The sequence below is a fragment of the Martes martes genome (genome assembly GCF_963455335.1).
Source record: "Martes martes genome assembly, chromosome: 15".
Taxonomy (NCBI): domain Eukaryota; kingdom Metazoa; phylum Chordata; class Mammalia; order Carnivora; family Mustelidae; genus Martes; species Martes martes.
In genome coordinates this window covers 63,819,425-63,836,142 of record NC_137903.1, presented here as the reverse complement: position 1 = coordinate 63,836,142, position 16,718 = coordinate 63,819,425, and the positions used below count along the sequence as shown (strand labels likewise).

The window sequence follows — 16,718 nt, the reverse complement described above, 5'->3', positions numbered from 1 at the left end:
AAGCAGAGACTAAGGCTCACTGACATCTAGACAACTTGGAACCCTTCAAGGCATATGCCTATTTTCAAATCATGCCAGGTGCTGTGTGTTGAAAGGAACTGTAGAAACCAGTCCACTAATGCTTGTCATAAGGTGCTCAACACATGTCTGCTGGCTTCGGCAACCCAACCTGTGTTCTGTAAGGCAGACATACCTTGGGAATAAAGGGTAAAGCATTCTCACCAACTTAGCCCATCCAGAGTGCAGGAAGGATCCAGTGGGCTGCGCACGGCATGATCCAACCATCCTCCAAGGAATGAAAAGTAAGGGTGACCTCAAGATTTCATGGAACCACATTGCCATCTCCTCGTGTTGGGCTTCATTTCTTCTCCCCCCACCCCCACCCCCACAGTTTGCTTTTTTTTCTCTGCTGTTCCAGAGGGACCCCGTCTCTGCCTATGTCTCACCACTCTTACCACAATACAACCTGATCTCCCTCTAATTCCCTGTTACTCTCTTGGGTCTTCCTCATGTCTTCCCACTACACTGGGTCATAGACGACATACTTGATCACTGTTTTAATGTGATGATAGTAGTTGTGTCTGGAGGCACAGCATTTACGGAATGAGCTGAGGCTCGCTCATGATCACTCCTCTGTGTCTTTTAAGGTGGGTTCAAAGAGCTAAAAGTGACCAGAATGAAGGAGAAATGTCAGACAACATACCATTTTAATGGAGATCCCCAACATTTAAAAGAAATAACCAGAACTCAGCTTTGCCAGGAGAGGTGAGACTTGCCACAGGGTAAATTTCCTGGGTCTCACAAAACCTCCACCAACAGAACCATGTCCTGCATTCAGTCTTCCTGGATGTAAGCCAGATTCTCTGACGAGCTATGGTGTCATGGCGAGCTCACCTCTCCAGTCAGCACTGAACAGTAGGAGATACAGAAGCAAAGGGTCAAACCTTAAGAGGACATCGGGCAACAGAATGTGCTGTCAATTGGCTCATCATTCAGACCTCACATGTTGGCTCTCCTCCTCTCCACCTCCGGAGGTGCCTCGTACTTCTCATTTAGGCTTTGCCCCTCTGTATGATCCTCTCCACATCCCTGTCCCTTGGTGGGCGGAGGCCAGGTGTGCCCCGAGCCCTGTGCTAAGCTGCGCGGCTTCCTCCCATGTTCTCGGTCTCTCCCGGGCCTGCCTTGCCCAGGTTACTCCTCCCTCCTTCTCTGCAGCTTCGTCCTGGTCTCTTCCTGCCGGCGTCTCCAGGCAGCAATGATGGCTTCGTCGTCCATTTCCTCCTCCTCCTCCCTGTCAGTGCTTCTCCGATACTGGGACCGCCGCCCTGAAGCAAACCTCCCTTCTTCTCTGTTTTCCATCCTCTCTCTTTCTCCCTCCTCCTCAGACCTCATGAAGCTCTGGGTGAATTTCCTCTTGGCTCCGAATTCAGCAAAGTCTGAGTTGGACGACTCTTCCACATCCTCCCAGTCCCCGGGCCTGGCCCAGTTCGGACGCCGTGCTTCCGGGGACTCCTCCCCTTCGGAGGGCTCGGGGCTCCGGCGGAAGAAGTAGGGCTCTGGGCTCTCCTCTCGGGAGCTTGAGGTCTCACTGAACGTGGACCTGGAGAACTTGTGCATCTCTCTGCCCTCCCTGGTAGAGGAGGAAGACATCCGCGAAGTGCTCCTTACGGAGCTGCCGTTGGCCTCACGGAAGGAGGACGTGTCCTGTTCCTCCGACTGCGATTTGGAGAACTTGTAGCTAGAGGACTTGGACTCCGTCTCCCGGAGCAGCGAAGACCTGGTGTACCTCCCCCTGGAGCTTCCAGACCAATAACTGTGGGGAGGAGATTTGTCCTCTGTCCTGAGGCCGCTGAGCCACTTAGTGACACTGCCGTCCGTCTCTCTGCCGGCCCGGCTTCCACCGCCACGGCGATCCGACACGGCCAGGGACGAAGAGGCGTCTGTTTCGGGTTTCTGCGAATTACTGCGGGAGGAATACCGAAAGCTCCCTATGGCACTGTCCGTGTCCTCCTCCCCGTCACCCACGCCGTCATCCTCGGCGTCCTTGACCTTCTTCTTCTTGAAAAGGGAGCTCCGCTTGTTGTCCGAGGCCAGCTTCTCCATCTTGTACTCGGACATCTTCTCCCTCAGTTCCACCTGCATCTCCCTCTCCTTCCGGCCAAGCTCCTTTAGGTCAACGTTGTCGGCAAAGAGGCTATAGACAGGCTTGCCGGTCCCCCTGACTCGGCTCCCGAGACCTTCGGCCCTTGAGCCCAGCACCGTGTGGGAGGACAGCAGGGCCGGCGTGTCGGAGCTGGCTCCCGGCTGGCTCTGAGGCAGCAGGCCGCTGCCCAGGGAGGAGCCACTGTGGCCACTGAGCAGGGAGACCTGGTCATCCCCCGGGCCACCGGCTGCCGGCGCCACCCTCATGCTGGCCGCCGATGGTGAGCGGGACAACAGCAGCATCTCGTTCTGCTTCTGGGCCAGAGTCTCGGTGACCACGTTGGCAATCCAGTTCTGAATGCTGGCGATGGAGATGGTGTCTCCAGGCCCCACAGGCAGGTTAGGCAGCGCTGCGGCAGGGAGAGAGGCCAAGCAGCTCCCCGCACGGCTCCCAGCCTGAGAGGGGCGGGAGCTGTGGCTCTGGGTGCTGAGAACAGAGGCTGTGTCATCAGCCCCGATGGACGGAGCTGCCGACCAGAAGGCAGACAGGGGGATGCTCCTGCTGGCGGCCGACGAGTCGGCCTCCCAGCTTCCCATGGACTGGCTCTCCTCCAACGTCCGCCTGCTCCTCTCCAGCAGCTCCAGGCGCCGCTGCCTCTTCTTGGCCAAGGCAGAGTCCTCGCCCTTGCTGAGCTCCACGACCTCCTCCTTGTTCTCACTGCCTACCTTCTTCTGGTGCCTCAGTTTCCAGGCCTGGTAGGCCGTCAGGTTGACGTCCGAGCTCTTCCCCTCCCTCTCTGTCTCCTCGGCACCTTGCTCACTGCTGCTGGCTTCTGCCCCCAGTTCTTTCTTGTGAAATCCGAACTGGATTCTCTTGATCTTCCACCTTTCTAGGGCCGTGAGCTTGTCCTTGTTCCGGCTACAGAAGTTAGAGAAGGAGCTGGCCTCCGAAGACACACTCTCCTCGTCGTCCTCCCGCGGCCTGCTCCCCGCCTCCGAGCTGGCGTCCACCTCCTCCCTCTTGCTCCTGGAGTGATAGCGACGGGAGGCCTCCTTCTCAATCTCCAGCAGCCTCTGGTTCCACACGTCCCAGGTGCTCTCAGTGGACACAGAGTCAGAGCGGCCTCTCCCACCTCGGCTCTGGCGGCTGGTCTCCAGCTGCTGCTTCAGGACCCGGATGTCGCGGCTGCTGACACTCTCTGAAGCGCTGCTCTCACTCAGGGTGCGCCTCCGTCTTCTCCTCGTGAACGAGCCGCCATCGCCTGCCTCCTCCTCCTCCTCCTCCTCCTCCCTCCCCCACCTCTGATGCCCTTCTGCCTGGTACCTCTCGTTCCGGCTCTGCCACTCCTGGATCATCCGGTCCACATCGTCGTCTTCGGGCTCCTCCCTACCCTGGCCAGAGGCCGACTGCCTGTCATCTCCCCCCGGGGGGACCCTGCCTGTGGGGAGGCCCTGCCCCTTCTTCCACTCCTCGTACAGCTTCTCCTCCTCATCTTCGTCGATGAGGGTGAGGGGCCTGGACGCCAGGCTGGCCTTCCCCCAGGACGAGCCGCTCAGGTGGCTGGTGGTGTCGTCCTCCTCCTGCACGCTGAGGGCGTGCACTCTGGCCCCGACTATACTCTCCGCGTCCTCACCCTCCTCTGTGCCCCCTCCCTGGCTGTAGTCTTCCTCCCTCTCCTCCATCAGCTTCTCGTTGAGCTCCCGGAGCTGCTTCAGGAAGCCGTCGTTGGGGCAGATGGCACGTTTCCGGCGCACAGTCATGAGGGCCTCCAGGACGGCCATGTTGTGGAAGATCATCAGGTACGCCACCACCAGCACGGCGGACCGGCTGATGCCCATCTCGCTGCTGACCAGGACCTTCCCTGAAAGAAGGCACAGGGACAACAAGGTAAGTACCGTGGCTTCCTTAGCGGCTTTAAAATAATGTTACAAAGTACTGTTCAGCTGCGCTGGGCCCAATACGGCTCCTCGCCTCTGGCATTCATCTGAGCTCCAGTGTCCTGAGGGACAAGCGTCACTGGCCCCCGTCACAGGTGTCAGCGAGGGCGGACAGGCGCCCTGCCCTTATGCAAGCAGGCCCCCGCATTGCCTGAACGTAAGCAGGGAGGAGGGGTAGGGCAAGGGAACCAAAAAGTGTCCCCACTTTTGAAACACTGGAGTACATTTCTACTCTCTTCCTGTCAACCTGAGCACTGGTGGGAGGAGAAATGAAAGAATGGGGGAGAGGGGGAGAGAGAGGGGAAAAAAAAGGAGACCGACATGAATGAGTCACAGGACTGTCCGTCGGGGAAAGCACACAGACATAGTGGAAACTTGAGAATTCCCTTTACAACATCCTAGATGTAGACCATCCACCATCCAGCAGAGACTGGATGCTTCCTGAAACGGGGAGCTCAGTATCACACACGCGCATGCACGCACGCACATACCTTTCACTCCCTATTGAGATCAATCTACTCTTTTGAAACTTATTTTCCATGTTAGGGCGAAGTATAACTTTCTGTAATGAGCAACCCATGCTCCTCTTCTGACATTCAGACATTCTGGGGTCAATAATGAATATCTGTATGAACCTTTTATACATAAATATGTAAGAAGGTCACTAGCATATTCTTTTTTTTTTTTAAGATTTTATTTATTCATTTGACAGACAGAAATCACAAGTAGGCAGAGAGGCAGGCAGAGAGAGAAGGGGAAGCAGGCTCCCTGCCGAGCAGAGAGCCCGATGCGGGGCTCGAACCCAGGACCCTGGGATCGTGACCTGAGCTGAAGGCAAAGGCTTTAACCCACTGAGCCACCCAGGCACCCCTAGCATATTCTTCATTAATTTTTTTTTCCCTTTTCCAGGCTACTCTGGGTCTTTCAATTATCATTTGGACATCATGTCCCAAACTTGCAAGTTCATTAGTTTCCCCCTCCCCTCCCCCTTAGGAGTCTGTATCAGGACAGAGCAAACATATTTCAGGTTTGGACTGACCCACACAGGGTCGGGGAGGCCTCTCACTACTCTCATTCTAGGCATGGAGCCTTCACTGATGCCATTTAAGCTTGCACTGTGGATGGGTGTATCCTAAAATGAACTCAGATTACCTTTTATATCAACTGAAACCTGTAAAGGCTTTTCAAAAAACTGCTATTCAGTCATGTGTCACTTTTTTTTTGGTAGCATTTTTAAAATGTAAGGATAAATTTACAAATTCCTATTAACGTTTTTGGTAAATATAACCTGTTCTTAGAGCCTAGTAGAAACTTTACCAAGTCTTGACTCTAGCATTCAATCAATCGGTTATCCCCTAGCCTCATCTTCTGCTTCGAATCCTTCATAAACTTGAAAAAATATGCTTTCTCTACCTTCATTCTAATGGACGTTTACGGTGCAGCTTGGAACCACAGAGACCTCCTTTGAGGGTGCCATCAATCTCTTTGCCCCAAACATCTTTGGGGATGTTTGTTAAATCTTTGGAGGGTCCTAGCTAACGATACAGGATGGGCAGGGGGTGTCTTTTATTAGTATCTCTCGCATCAGTGAAGACCTTGTCTGTCACCCGGAAGGTCGGAGACCAAGGCAAAACTAGAAGGGACCTGAGGCCCAATGATGCTGAAAGGCATTGCTGCCAAAGGCCAGCAGTCCGTAGAGGGAGGTGAGTGGGCAGAATAAAGCTGCTGCAGGTCCATCTACAGACCCACTGTCTCTCTCCTGCCACCTCCAGCCCCGGGCTCCGCTGTCCCTCACCAAGGATCCCCCTTTAACTGGCTGACCAGGCCACCAATTAGTATTGTCAGCGCCAAAGTCTGCCTTCCTTCCTTTGGAGGTGGAATTACCGGCCCAGCTCACGTCAGGACTCTTCAGGCACAACCAGCCAAGCTGCCTCAAGGACATGGCAGCAAACGCTCCTTGGACTCAGTCTGGCAGAGACGCGGTTGGTGGTGCCATGCTTTTCCGTGCTGTGTTCTCTGCACGCTGGGATTCCTCTGTGGGGCCTCAGGGGCAGCCTGAGGACAAGGGGGAGGGTGGGGGGGGGTCAGACCCCAGGTGACAGAACTGTCTGTCCTCTGTGAGGCACAAGGCCACACTGACACTGTACACATAGTGCTCTGCACAACTCTGGGGGGTGCCTTGCACATCCAAGTCAGAGGAGATCTGTAGAATTGCTCGGTTATGATGAAAAATTTCCAGCCGTCAAATGGCCTGAGGAAGGTGGTCTTATCCTAATTTGCAGTCACTATTTTGATTAGCAGCAGGGCTGAATGCGGGAGGGAGGTTCCCTCTAGAGGTGGTCCCTCTGTTCTAAGTTTGAAGGGTATGGCTAGTGGAGAGAGCGCTGGGCTTGAGTAAGGAAGGTCTCTTTCCGAGCTCAGTATGCCTCTACACGGTTGGCTTTTGGGTTGTACTCTCCCAATTCACGATTCTCATCTTCCCCAGAGCATTCCCTCTTTCCATTTGTGAGAGAAACAAGAAGTACTTGCCTAGAACCTACCCTCCCCACCTTGCCACCATGGATAGAATTCAGGGTAGACAAAGGACCAGAGTCTCTGCCAAGCAGATTTTCTCTCTAGATTTGGAAATGGGACTGAGGCAGGGGTTAGCCAGTCTACGTGCAGGTCTGCAGAGGGCCACGCTGTCTGAAGTGGAAAGAAAAAGAGAAGATGGAAACCAAGAGTCCAGAAACTGTCCAGCTCTCGTTCAGACGATCCTGGAAACACATTCCCATCCGTGGATGTTTTCTTGTACTGTTATAATTAATGCTTTGAGATGGTTTCTACTTATTAGCAACCCAGAGACCCTTGATTATTACATAGTGGCAAAGTCAGGAAACCTTCCATGGGTCTCAGTTTCCCCATTTGTAATATTTAAGTAACCTCCCCCATTGTGCTTTGTTGTTTTACTACACAGACCACCCAGCCCAGGTGTTAGTGTTTTCTTTCTCCTCCGTAAGAACTGACTCCAAAGCATCCTAGAGGAGAGGAAATTACAGAAACTAAGCCGGGGTGGGGCAGGGGGTTGGGTCATTTCTGGGGATGGTGACAACCATCAGGCCAGGAGTAGGAAATACCCCAGAGGCAACCCCAGTAAAGAGAAAGTCCTTTGCCTGCGTGGCAGGGGTGCAGGGAGCAGGGAGGGAAAGAAGGCTGAACGCAACCACCAGCAGGTGCGCGGGGCAGGCTACCGCGTCCCCCCACCGCCGGCGCCAGGCGGCCCTGCGTACCTGCTTCCCGCCATGGAGCCGCCCACCCAGGCCTCACAGGAGTGCGGCTGCCCTCCTGGGAGCCCCGACGAGACCCTTCCTGGCCCAGGGGGCAGAGCTCGCGTTCATCCAGCCTGTCGCTGCCGCCTCTCTCCATGTTCCCAGCAGCTTCTCCCACTGCGTGGCCCTCGCTGTTGCTGCCCTTCTGGGGACAGTCACCGTCCTCGGGGCCACGCCGGGTCAGCCCTGGTCTACATGGGTTCCTCCGTGCCTCCCCGCTGGCGTTTGCAGACACTCTCAAGTCACATTGGTCAGAAGGAATATATTTTTTAAAGGAGGGTTTTTCCTCCCATAAAAATGTGTCAAACCATATGTACTGTTCTACATTCAGTTTTGTTCACTTAATCCATTATGAACATCCTCTCATGGTAGCAAATATAAGGTCCATTTTCATTTTTAATGACAGCTGAGTTTTCTAATCTATGCCCATATCAGAATTGACTTAACCGATCCACCTTTGTGTTTCTGATCATTCACAGTATAATAATCACATAGTAACACCCTTGTAAGCACATCTTTGCATGTATTTCTCATGTCCTTAGGGTGAGTCACTAGCAGAACTGCCCCCCATCCAATGTTATGTACTTCTTAGGGTTCTTACTGAGGGCTGTTGCTTTTTTTTAGGCATTGAAAGAGGAGAAAACTATTTCATATATATACATACATATGTAACATATATACTAAATTTATAAATTTATAAATTTCATTTTAATAAAAATATTTCTATAAAAATAGTCTATGTATAGATACACATACATATATTTATAAATATACACATATATGCATACATGTATAGATGTGCCAGGGGCTGTGCTAAGTAAGCTTTTAGGCGTCTTTTAAAATGTTAGTCCTCGGCGCCTGGGTGGCTCAGTGGGTTAAGCCCCTGCCTTCGGCTCAGGTCATGATCTCAGGGTCCTGGGATCGAGCCCCGTATCGGGCTCTCTGCTCAGCGGGGAGCCTGCTTCCTCCTCTCTCTCTGCCTGCCTCTCTGCCTACTTGTGATCTCTGTCTGTCAAATAAATAAGTAAAATCTTAAAAAAAAAAAATGTTAGTCCTCGGGGCACCTGAGTGGCTAAGTGGGTTAAGCCTCTGCGTTTGGCTCAGTTCATGGTCTCAGGGTCCCGGGATCAAGCCCCATGTCGGTCTCTCTGCTCAGCAGGGAGCCTGCATCCCCCTCCCTCTCTGCCTGCCTCTCTGCCTACTTGTGTTCTCTCTCTCTGTCAAAATCTTAATAAAAACAATAAAATGTTAGTCCTCACAGCAATGTTAGAAGGATTATATCTTTCATCTTTGTTGTATATACAAGGAAACTGGGGTTCTCCTGGAGAGAGAAACAGCCTGGGGTCCTGCGGAATGGAGATCATGTAGCAAAGCCTTGACTCAAGCCTGGGGTTTCTGACTATGGATCCTGAACTCCCAGCCGCCCCCACGGCATGGGCTGCAGCCTGACTCCACTGAGGTGTCCTGTCAACTCTACGGCTGAGTCTTGGGTCATCTTGGGCCATCCTGGATGACAGCCACAGCCTCAGCACCGCTCTCCTTGCTCCCACTCCTACCCTCCTACTGCCGCAGTCTCCCAAGACCAGAGAGTTTTCTAAACTGTAGATGAGACCAAGGCACTGCTCAGCTCCCTCACTTTGCCCTTCCACTTTCTGCACGACGGGGCCCCTGCCTCTCTAGCCCTCAGCCACCATGCTGACCCACACGAGCCCGGGATCCCGCACACACCAAGCTTGTTCTATGGTGGGAGCTCTGCGCCAGCATGTCTCCTTGCCAGGGACGCCCTTCCTCCGATTTTTCCACGGCGAGTTCCTCCTTGTCACTCTGCTTAAATGTCCTCTTCTCGGAGAGGACCTCTCAACTGGGCTAGTTGGTCACTCCAACGCATCATCCTAGCTGGTCTCTGCCTCACTCTTGTCACTCTCTGCCAGTTTTCTTTGTAATTTTCTCTGCCCTCACTGTAGTGTGAGATTCGAGTTCAGGAGCTTTTTCTGTACCTCTCACCGCAGCAGCCAGAACAGTGCCTGGCACGGGTTCGGCCCTCGGTAATCACTGCAAAGATGAATGATCATCCTTTCCTTTCCCCTCTTCTTAGAACGAGACCACAGCCTTCTTAAGACAGACAATCCCTTCTCCCATGGTGGAATTCTAGCAGCCTGGGGCAGGCAGAACCCCCCCCCACCACCACCACCTCACCTCTGTAGGTCAGCAAGGCTTCATCAAGGAACTCAGCAGCCTTCCGGAAATGCTGGGAGATGTCCACCTCGGGAAAGTCATCCACCTCCACACCCAAGTACTGAATCTCCAGGCCAGTGTAGAATTCGGGCCCAGTGTAGACGCCGGTGCCATGAGCGGCATTCAGAATGTGAGTAATTCCCAGCCTCTTCAGCCTCCCCTTGTTCACAGCTACACTCCTGGGGAGAGAGAGGCAGAGATAATTTCTGCCAGAGTCTGAGCTAGAAAGGCACATTACCCCTGACACTGGGAGCCTGCTTTGGCTGGGTCAGGGAGGACAGAGCTGGGGGATTGCCTCCTTCTCTGCTGTCCAGGGTCTGGGGCTCACTGCAAATGGGGTTCTAAAAAGGGGCCAGGGAGAGTTGGGACAGGGAGCTGGGCAGGAGAGGGTAGAATGAAGAGAAGAACAAGACTGATATGCCAGGAAACCTTTGGACTAGAGATCTCTGGTTTAAAATTCTTTGCCTTGGGGCGCCTGGGTGGCTCAGTGGGTTAAAGCTTCAGCCTTTGGCTCAGGTCATGATCTCAGGGTCCTGGGATCGAGTCCTGCATTGGGCTCTCTGCTTGGCAGGGAGCCTACTTCCTCCTCCTTCTCTCTCTCTCTGCCTGCCTCTCTCCCTACTTGTGATCTCTCTGTGTCAAATAAATAAAATATTAAAAAAATAAAATAAAATTCTTTGCCTTGGAAATGGACATTCATCAAGACACAAAAGTAGCAGACAAGAGTAATAATCAAAGTGGACATGCTTCACATTGATACGGCCTGCCATACTTTCCAAAGTCCTTTTACATGCATTCTTTGACTTTATCCCTAATAATAAACTCAAGAGGTAGGCAGGGTAACTTTTTATTCCCATTCGAAGATTATAAAAATGAAGCTGAGAGCTTTTATGACTTCCCAAGACGGAAAGAAAAAAAAAAAAAAAAGACTGAACCAGGACAGGTGTTTCTGGTTTCTAGTTGAGAGCTCTGTTTGCTGCAGCAAAGTAAGTCGAGCCTCGTTTGAAGAGGCTGGAGGTGTCTGGGGTCCCTGGTGAGTGCAATGGGAATGTTTCTGGGTCTACAGAGCTAGCTAGAGATCACTTAGGACTTCGTGCCCAGCTCCAGGAATCAGGTCTGGGCAACTCATTACTCCCAGTGGAGTATGAGCCTGACCATCCAGAGTGATCTTCCCGACTGCCTGCCACCATGGGGGCCCCAAATATCCTCCTTTGCTTCTGCATGTATGAGTAGCTACGCAGAGAGAGTATCTCATTAAGTAGTCAATGGATCAGCAAAAATCAGTTTCACAAACTAGCCTCATGGTACTAATTATACGTGGGCAAGATCCTCCAGGAATACGACGTGAGTGAAAGGTTTCACATTTTGTTTTGAAAACCACTCACAAACTTTTTAAAAGTAACATTTTTTTCTGGTTATGCAAACAACAAATGTTTACTCTAGGAAATCTGTACAATTCAAAAGAAACCTAAAGAAGAAAATAAAAATCACTTGTAGAACTGTCTACTAGAGAATATCGTCACTGTTTTATCCTATTTGTGTCTGATTGTTGTCTGTGCAAAAGTGCATACACACATCTATACATTGGTCAACTAGCATCATATTATATATGTGTGTATACATATATATGTATATAGATACATATATATACACACATAATTTGTAACCTATTTCTCCTTACTATATTGTGAAAGTTTTCATTGGTTGGTAATAACATATAAGTCAGTGTCATCACTGGCTCCAAATGTCCCATCAGACAGCATCACTTTGCTGGATGGAGCTCTTGCAGACTTTGCCTAAAGTGGAGGGAGTTTCATCTCTCTCAGGCACCGAGAGGGTAGGACAGAGGGGCACGGCCCACCGCGGTCAGACTCACTTCTCTGCTATGAAGACATTGGGCCAGACTTCATCCACCTCATTCCAGGGGGCCTCCTGGCGGTCTTGGACCAAGGCCCGCTGTAAATCCAGGACACAGGGGGTGTTGTACAGGCTGGTGTCATCCATCTTCTCCCTGACACGGTTGTACAGGTCCTCTACCAGCAGCTGCTCGGCCGACTCCAGCATGCCTGGACACTCGGCCTCAGCTCTGCTCCGCCGTGGCTTGAATTCTAGAGAAGGACAGGCAGCACTCTCGTTAGAGTTAAGAATACTGTGGCCCTCCCTGTTCCTCAGGAGAATTTGGTCTTGGCCAGTCTGCTGCTAGAACTCCGGGCATGGGGTGAAATACCAGGGAGCACTTAATGAAAGTCTGGGGGCTGGGGGGATGGGTGAGGGGGGGATGGGTGAGGGTGGGTACTGCCTCAGTCCGTACACTTATGGTCAGGAACAGCAGCCGTATAGGTAGAGAGGTGGAGGTGAAAAGACACTGGTTTCCCTTACTCCCTCCTGCATTTTTCCAAAGCCGGCTTATAATGTCTTAGAGCAAGGTCCTTAAGTACCTGTCGTAGGTGTGATTCACACCTACAGCTCCCACAGTGCTCCGTATAAACTGGAAGCACTTACCAAATGAATCGGTGGCATTCTTTCACAACAGAATTCACTTTATTAGTTTGACTCCTTTACATTCGGAATGCAGATAACTTGGGCAAAGTAAAAACTTACAGCATGTATGTCAGGGCACTTTCTCATACACATTTAATTTACTCGTTCATTTCATTTATTGTCTGCTTCTGGAGTAAGCGCCTGTGAGTCTCAGCCCCCCGCTCTCTGGCAGGGGGCAAAGGTTTGCCATGAACTCCCCTGATAGTCCCTAAACAGCATTCCTGGCCTTTCTGCCAACAGTTCAGAAAAGATCAGATTCCAAATGAATTCAAGGGACGCCTGGGTGGCTCAGTCAGTTAAGGGTCTGCTTTCAGCTCTGGTCATGATCCCAGGGTCCTGAGATCAAGTCCCGCCTCAGGCTCCTTGCTCAGCAGGGAGCCTGCTCCTCCCTCTGCCTGCTGCTCCCCTGCTTGTGCTCTCTGACAAATAAATAAATAAAATCTTAAAAAACAGAACCAAACCAAATGAATTCAAAATCTATTCACCCATATCTCCAGTGAACCTTTATCTCCTTCTCCTAATATGTTCGTTCCCAATGATCAAATTTAGGAGGAAAGTAAGATATTTCTTTCTCTGAGAAGGTATATAAGAATAGTGGAGGGCAAAACCTCTGGGCCACTTAATAGCCAAAAATATTGAATAGAGAGGAGGGAAACAGTAAGAAAGGAGTGTCGCCTGCATTGGCCACAACCTCTTGCGGGCACCGTCTCTCTCCCTGATGGGTGGAGAGCAGAGCCACGTTTGGCAAATAGGGCCCAGCCCTTCACGGACGACAGGTGTCTGTGAGCCGGGCTGGCTGCTCGAGGTCTGCGGGTCCTGGGAGTCCCGGGTTCTGCCCAGGACCGAGCGCTCCGTTTCCCTACAGCTCTTCTCCCTCTTTTCCCTTTTCTGAACCACTTGATGGGCCCCCATATCCCTGCGTCAGATCTCAGCTCTAAATGTTCTCTGATCTCCGGTTCAAAAGCAGAAAGAAGAAAAAAGCCCTCGGATCCCAGAGCTCTATTTTGTTTAAAAATAGATGAAGCGATCCTATTCTCTCTACCACTGGGTCTTCTCCCCGGGCTCTCCTGGGATCTTACCTAGCAAATGCGAAAGCCCCTTTCCCGCCCTCCCCTAACTGAGACATCTCTCCTTTACTGCATGTAAAAGATTAAACTCCCTGATGTCTCATTAAAATACACAGCACTGTCTTCCTCAGCTATTTATATAGCTGGCTGTTGTCTTGATTTTTTTCCCTTTCCAGTTTTTTTTTTTTAAAGATTTTTATTTATGTATTCAGCAGACAGAGATCACATGTAGGCAGAGAGTCAGGCAGAGAGAGGAGGAAGCAGGCTCCCCGCTTGAGCAGAGAGCCCAATGAGGGATCCCAGGACCCTGAGATCATGACCTGAGCCGAAGGCAGAGGCTTTAACCCACTGAGCCACCCAGGCGCCCCCTCCTTTCCAGTTTAAAAACAAATGTCCCAGCCCTTCATTCCTACTGGCGTTCCTGCCTTCCCAAGGTCTCTGGCCCACCCTCGGCCTCCCTCCCTGCCTCAATTCCTCCCATTATTTCTACTACCTTAAGGCTTCTTCAGAAGAAAACAAAGCCTATACACCTCTCCTCTAAGCTTTTTCAGAGGCATGGCATATGAAGACTTCCATGAAAGTGAAGGGTTCTTCAAAAAATGTTTTTATCCCCCTGATCACTGGTGAGGAGGGCAATGTTTTGAAATATCACTTGATTCATTTTGCTTTCTCTGGCATATATTTTTTTCTTCCCCCACCACCAGTCAGCCACTAAGAAAAAGGAAACTTAGGCTTAATGCCCCAGACAAGGGGAGAGTAGATAAAACTTCGAAAGAAAAAAAAAAAAAAGCCATTGCTTCATTTCAGATTTCAATCTAAGTGTGCCATGTCCTGTAGACATATGATTATCATTCTCTAGGCTTGAGAGTGAAGTTTTCAAAGAGAAGATGATTTTCTCACAACTCCTAGATTTTCACTTATCAGGAACCCAAGCATGGAGAGGGGTCCGGAGAGTAAAGCACAAAGCAGAGATGTTGCAGGCTGGCAGGTGAGGGAAGTTCCCAAACACAGAGGAGGGAAAAAAGAACTTCCAGAGCTAGGTGCTGGGATCAATTCAGAGAGATGTACTGGGTGAAGCCACTTGCGTCTGGCTTGGAGCAAGGGAAGAGAGACCCCGGGCAGTGTAGTAAAAGAAAATAGAAAAGAACGTGAGAGTTCCTCGAGAAGATGGGGCCTCCGAGGCTGCTCCTACCACAAGCAGCAGCAAATGGAATTTCTGGCTCTTCAGCAGGTGGACAGGAGATCTAGGTATCCTCAGGGACCCTGTGGGAACCCAAAGGGCCTGGGGACTGAGAAGGAGCTGGGATACATGGAGAAGGGGCTGCATGTGTGGTTCTCAATGCTTAAAGCCAGGGAAAGGATCATGGCCACCAGCAGTGGTGATGCCCAAAGCCCAGCAGGACCCGTGTCATTACCAATGCTGCTATATCCAGCCCCAGCCCACAGTAGAAGCAGAGACCCCGAGGGCAAAGAGAGGAGAAAAGAAATTTGTTCCAAAATTGATTTAAGAAAAATCCATCCAATCAGGATAACTATCCTTGAATGAAACACATAGCATGCTTTCTGCTCCAAAATTTACCATATTAACCTTTCTCCCCACTCTACCTTTCCCTAACATAATTCAGATTGAAAACCACCTTCAAACACTAGTGGACATGCAGATCTAAATCCAGATATCCCTTTGAGCAGAACTCTCTGGGTGCTTCTGGTCATTTCTTGGGCTTTCAGGTCTGTGTGTCTAGAATAAGCCACCCCAGAATCCCTGAGATGAACTGAAAAATGGAATGGGAGGCCACAGGAGCACATTGGAACTGCCTCCCTGGCTGTTAACTCAAGAGAATTACTCACACGCATACCTAATCATTTCCACCTCGGGTTCATGAAGGTTGATGATGAGTTGTATTGGCAGAACTGCCTTCTTTGGATCTGCTCCTCTTAATGGGATGGGTAGCACCTGGGAAGCACCTTGACCTCTTCCAAAGGGCCCTTTCCAAGGGTTCCCAGATGAGCTGTGGACTCTCCCTGCTCCCACCCACCTTCTGATGGCATTACCTTCACTGATGATCTGCTTAGCCGCAACAGCTGAAGAGAGGTGAATGGGCTCCATGAAAATGCTTTCTGTTTCTGCATCTGAGACCATCGAGTACCTAAGAGAAGAGGGTATCTGTGTGAGATGACTCTGGGTAGCATCTGAATGGGAGGCATTCTTTTTAGACAAGAAACTTGGACCTGATTTTAGGCACAGTAGACAACAATGAGAGATAAAGGGAAAGCCTTCCTAAGTTTAAGAACCCGAGAATGCTGAACACTGTGGGTCAGTTGCCACCCGATTTCAAACCAGAGTTAGCATTAATGTGAGTTGATGTTTAAGGACATAGTAGTCTAGGCTGTGGAGGGAAAGGCATACAACTGTGGTTGGGGAGAACTCACCCCGATGTGATTTTCCTTCCTCTACCGGGTTCCCACCCTTGGATGTGCTGTTGATAATTTTTTCCCTCTTGCCCCTCTTTCTCCGTCATCAGTACTCTAGGATGTCCCTAACTATGCTGTTACTAAGGTTCTGCGGGATTGATGGGCTGGCAGGCTGCCATCATTCCCTCCATGCCCTGTATCCTTGTCCTGTTTGAAAGACAATGGGCTAAGAATGATGGGCTGGCACAGGGAAACGGGAAGGTATGCTCAGATGCACAGTCCTGATTCTGAACACAAGAAATCAAGGTTCAGCCTGAGCCCAGGGATGCAATCAAGTAACTTAGGTAAATCTCAAGCAATTTTCCAGAAATAATTCAACAGACATGTCCAAAGGGATATGAGGAACATAGTGAATTGGGGCAGAAACAAGGGATAGGACCATAGTATCAAGGTGGGTGCCCCCCCCACCTTTGTGGGTTCATCTCTTCCAGGCATTGGGGTAAACTTTGGGTCTACTTTTTCTTTTTTTGCTTAGTCTTTCCTTTAGGTCCAAAGAGCTTAAAGAAAAATTTTCCCCATCACACAAATTCCCTTATGTTACCCTTTTATAGTCAACCCCTCCCTGAACCTCATCCCCTGCCAATCACTGATCTGTTTTCTGTCCCTACAGTGTGGCTTTTTCCAGAATGTTATATAAATTAAATCATACCACAGTCTTTTGGTTCTGGCTTATTTCAGTTAGCAAAATGAATCTACAAGTCATCTATTGTACTGCATTAATCAATAATTTGTTACTGAATAATATTCCATTTTTTAGGAACCTCAGGCTATTGCTGCCATTGCTGTCACACTGCCTTGAGTCACAGCAGTATTCTAGAGGGGGAAAAATGATAGTCCCATTGCTGGTCTGGTTGAACTTTGAATTCTGTCTTTCTCAATCGGCCTGCTACTATTTACTTTTCAGAGTCTTCAAACAGTTGTGGTATCCTTCTGTTCAAGTTTTACAAAGGCAATCCATGAGAGAGTGATGGGTGTTTGCCAGCTTACGCAGGACTGGAACCTCTGTTCTACTGTC

At 50.6% G+C, this 16,718-nt stretch overlaps 1 protein-coding gene across 2 annotated transcripts in view; it reads right to left on the bottom strand.

Moving 5' to 3' along the window:
* Positions 1-414: 414 nt before the first annotated feature.
* Positions 415-16,718, bottom strand: part of STYXL2 (serine/threonine/tyrosine interacting like 2) — a 38,886-nt gene continuing 22,582 nt past the window's right edge. For both annotated transcript variants that reach the window (XM_080824614.1, XM_080824615.1), the window contains exons 3-6: positions 15,284-15,378; positions 11,500-11,731; positions 9,585-9,802; positions 415-4,004 (exon numbers count right to left, since the gene is read on the bottom strand). In XM_080824614.1, coding sequence (XP_080680740.1) covers positions 1,192-4,004; positions 9,585-9,802; positions 11,500-11,731; positions 15,284-15,378 — 3,358 coding nt within the window. In that variant the 3' untranslated portion in view covers positions 415-1,191. The remainder of the gene's footprint in view (positions 4,005-9,584; positions 9,803-11,499; positions 11,732-15,283; positions 15,379-16,718) is intronic.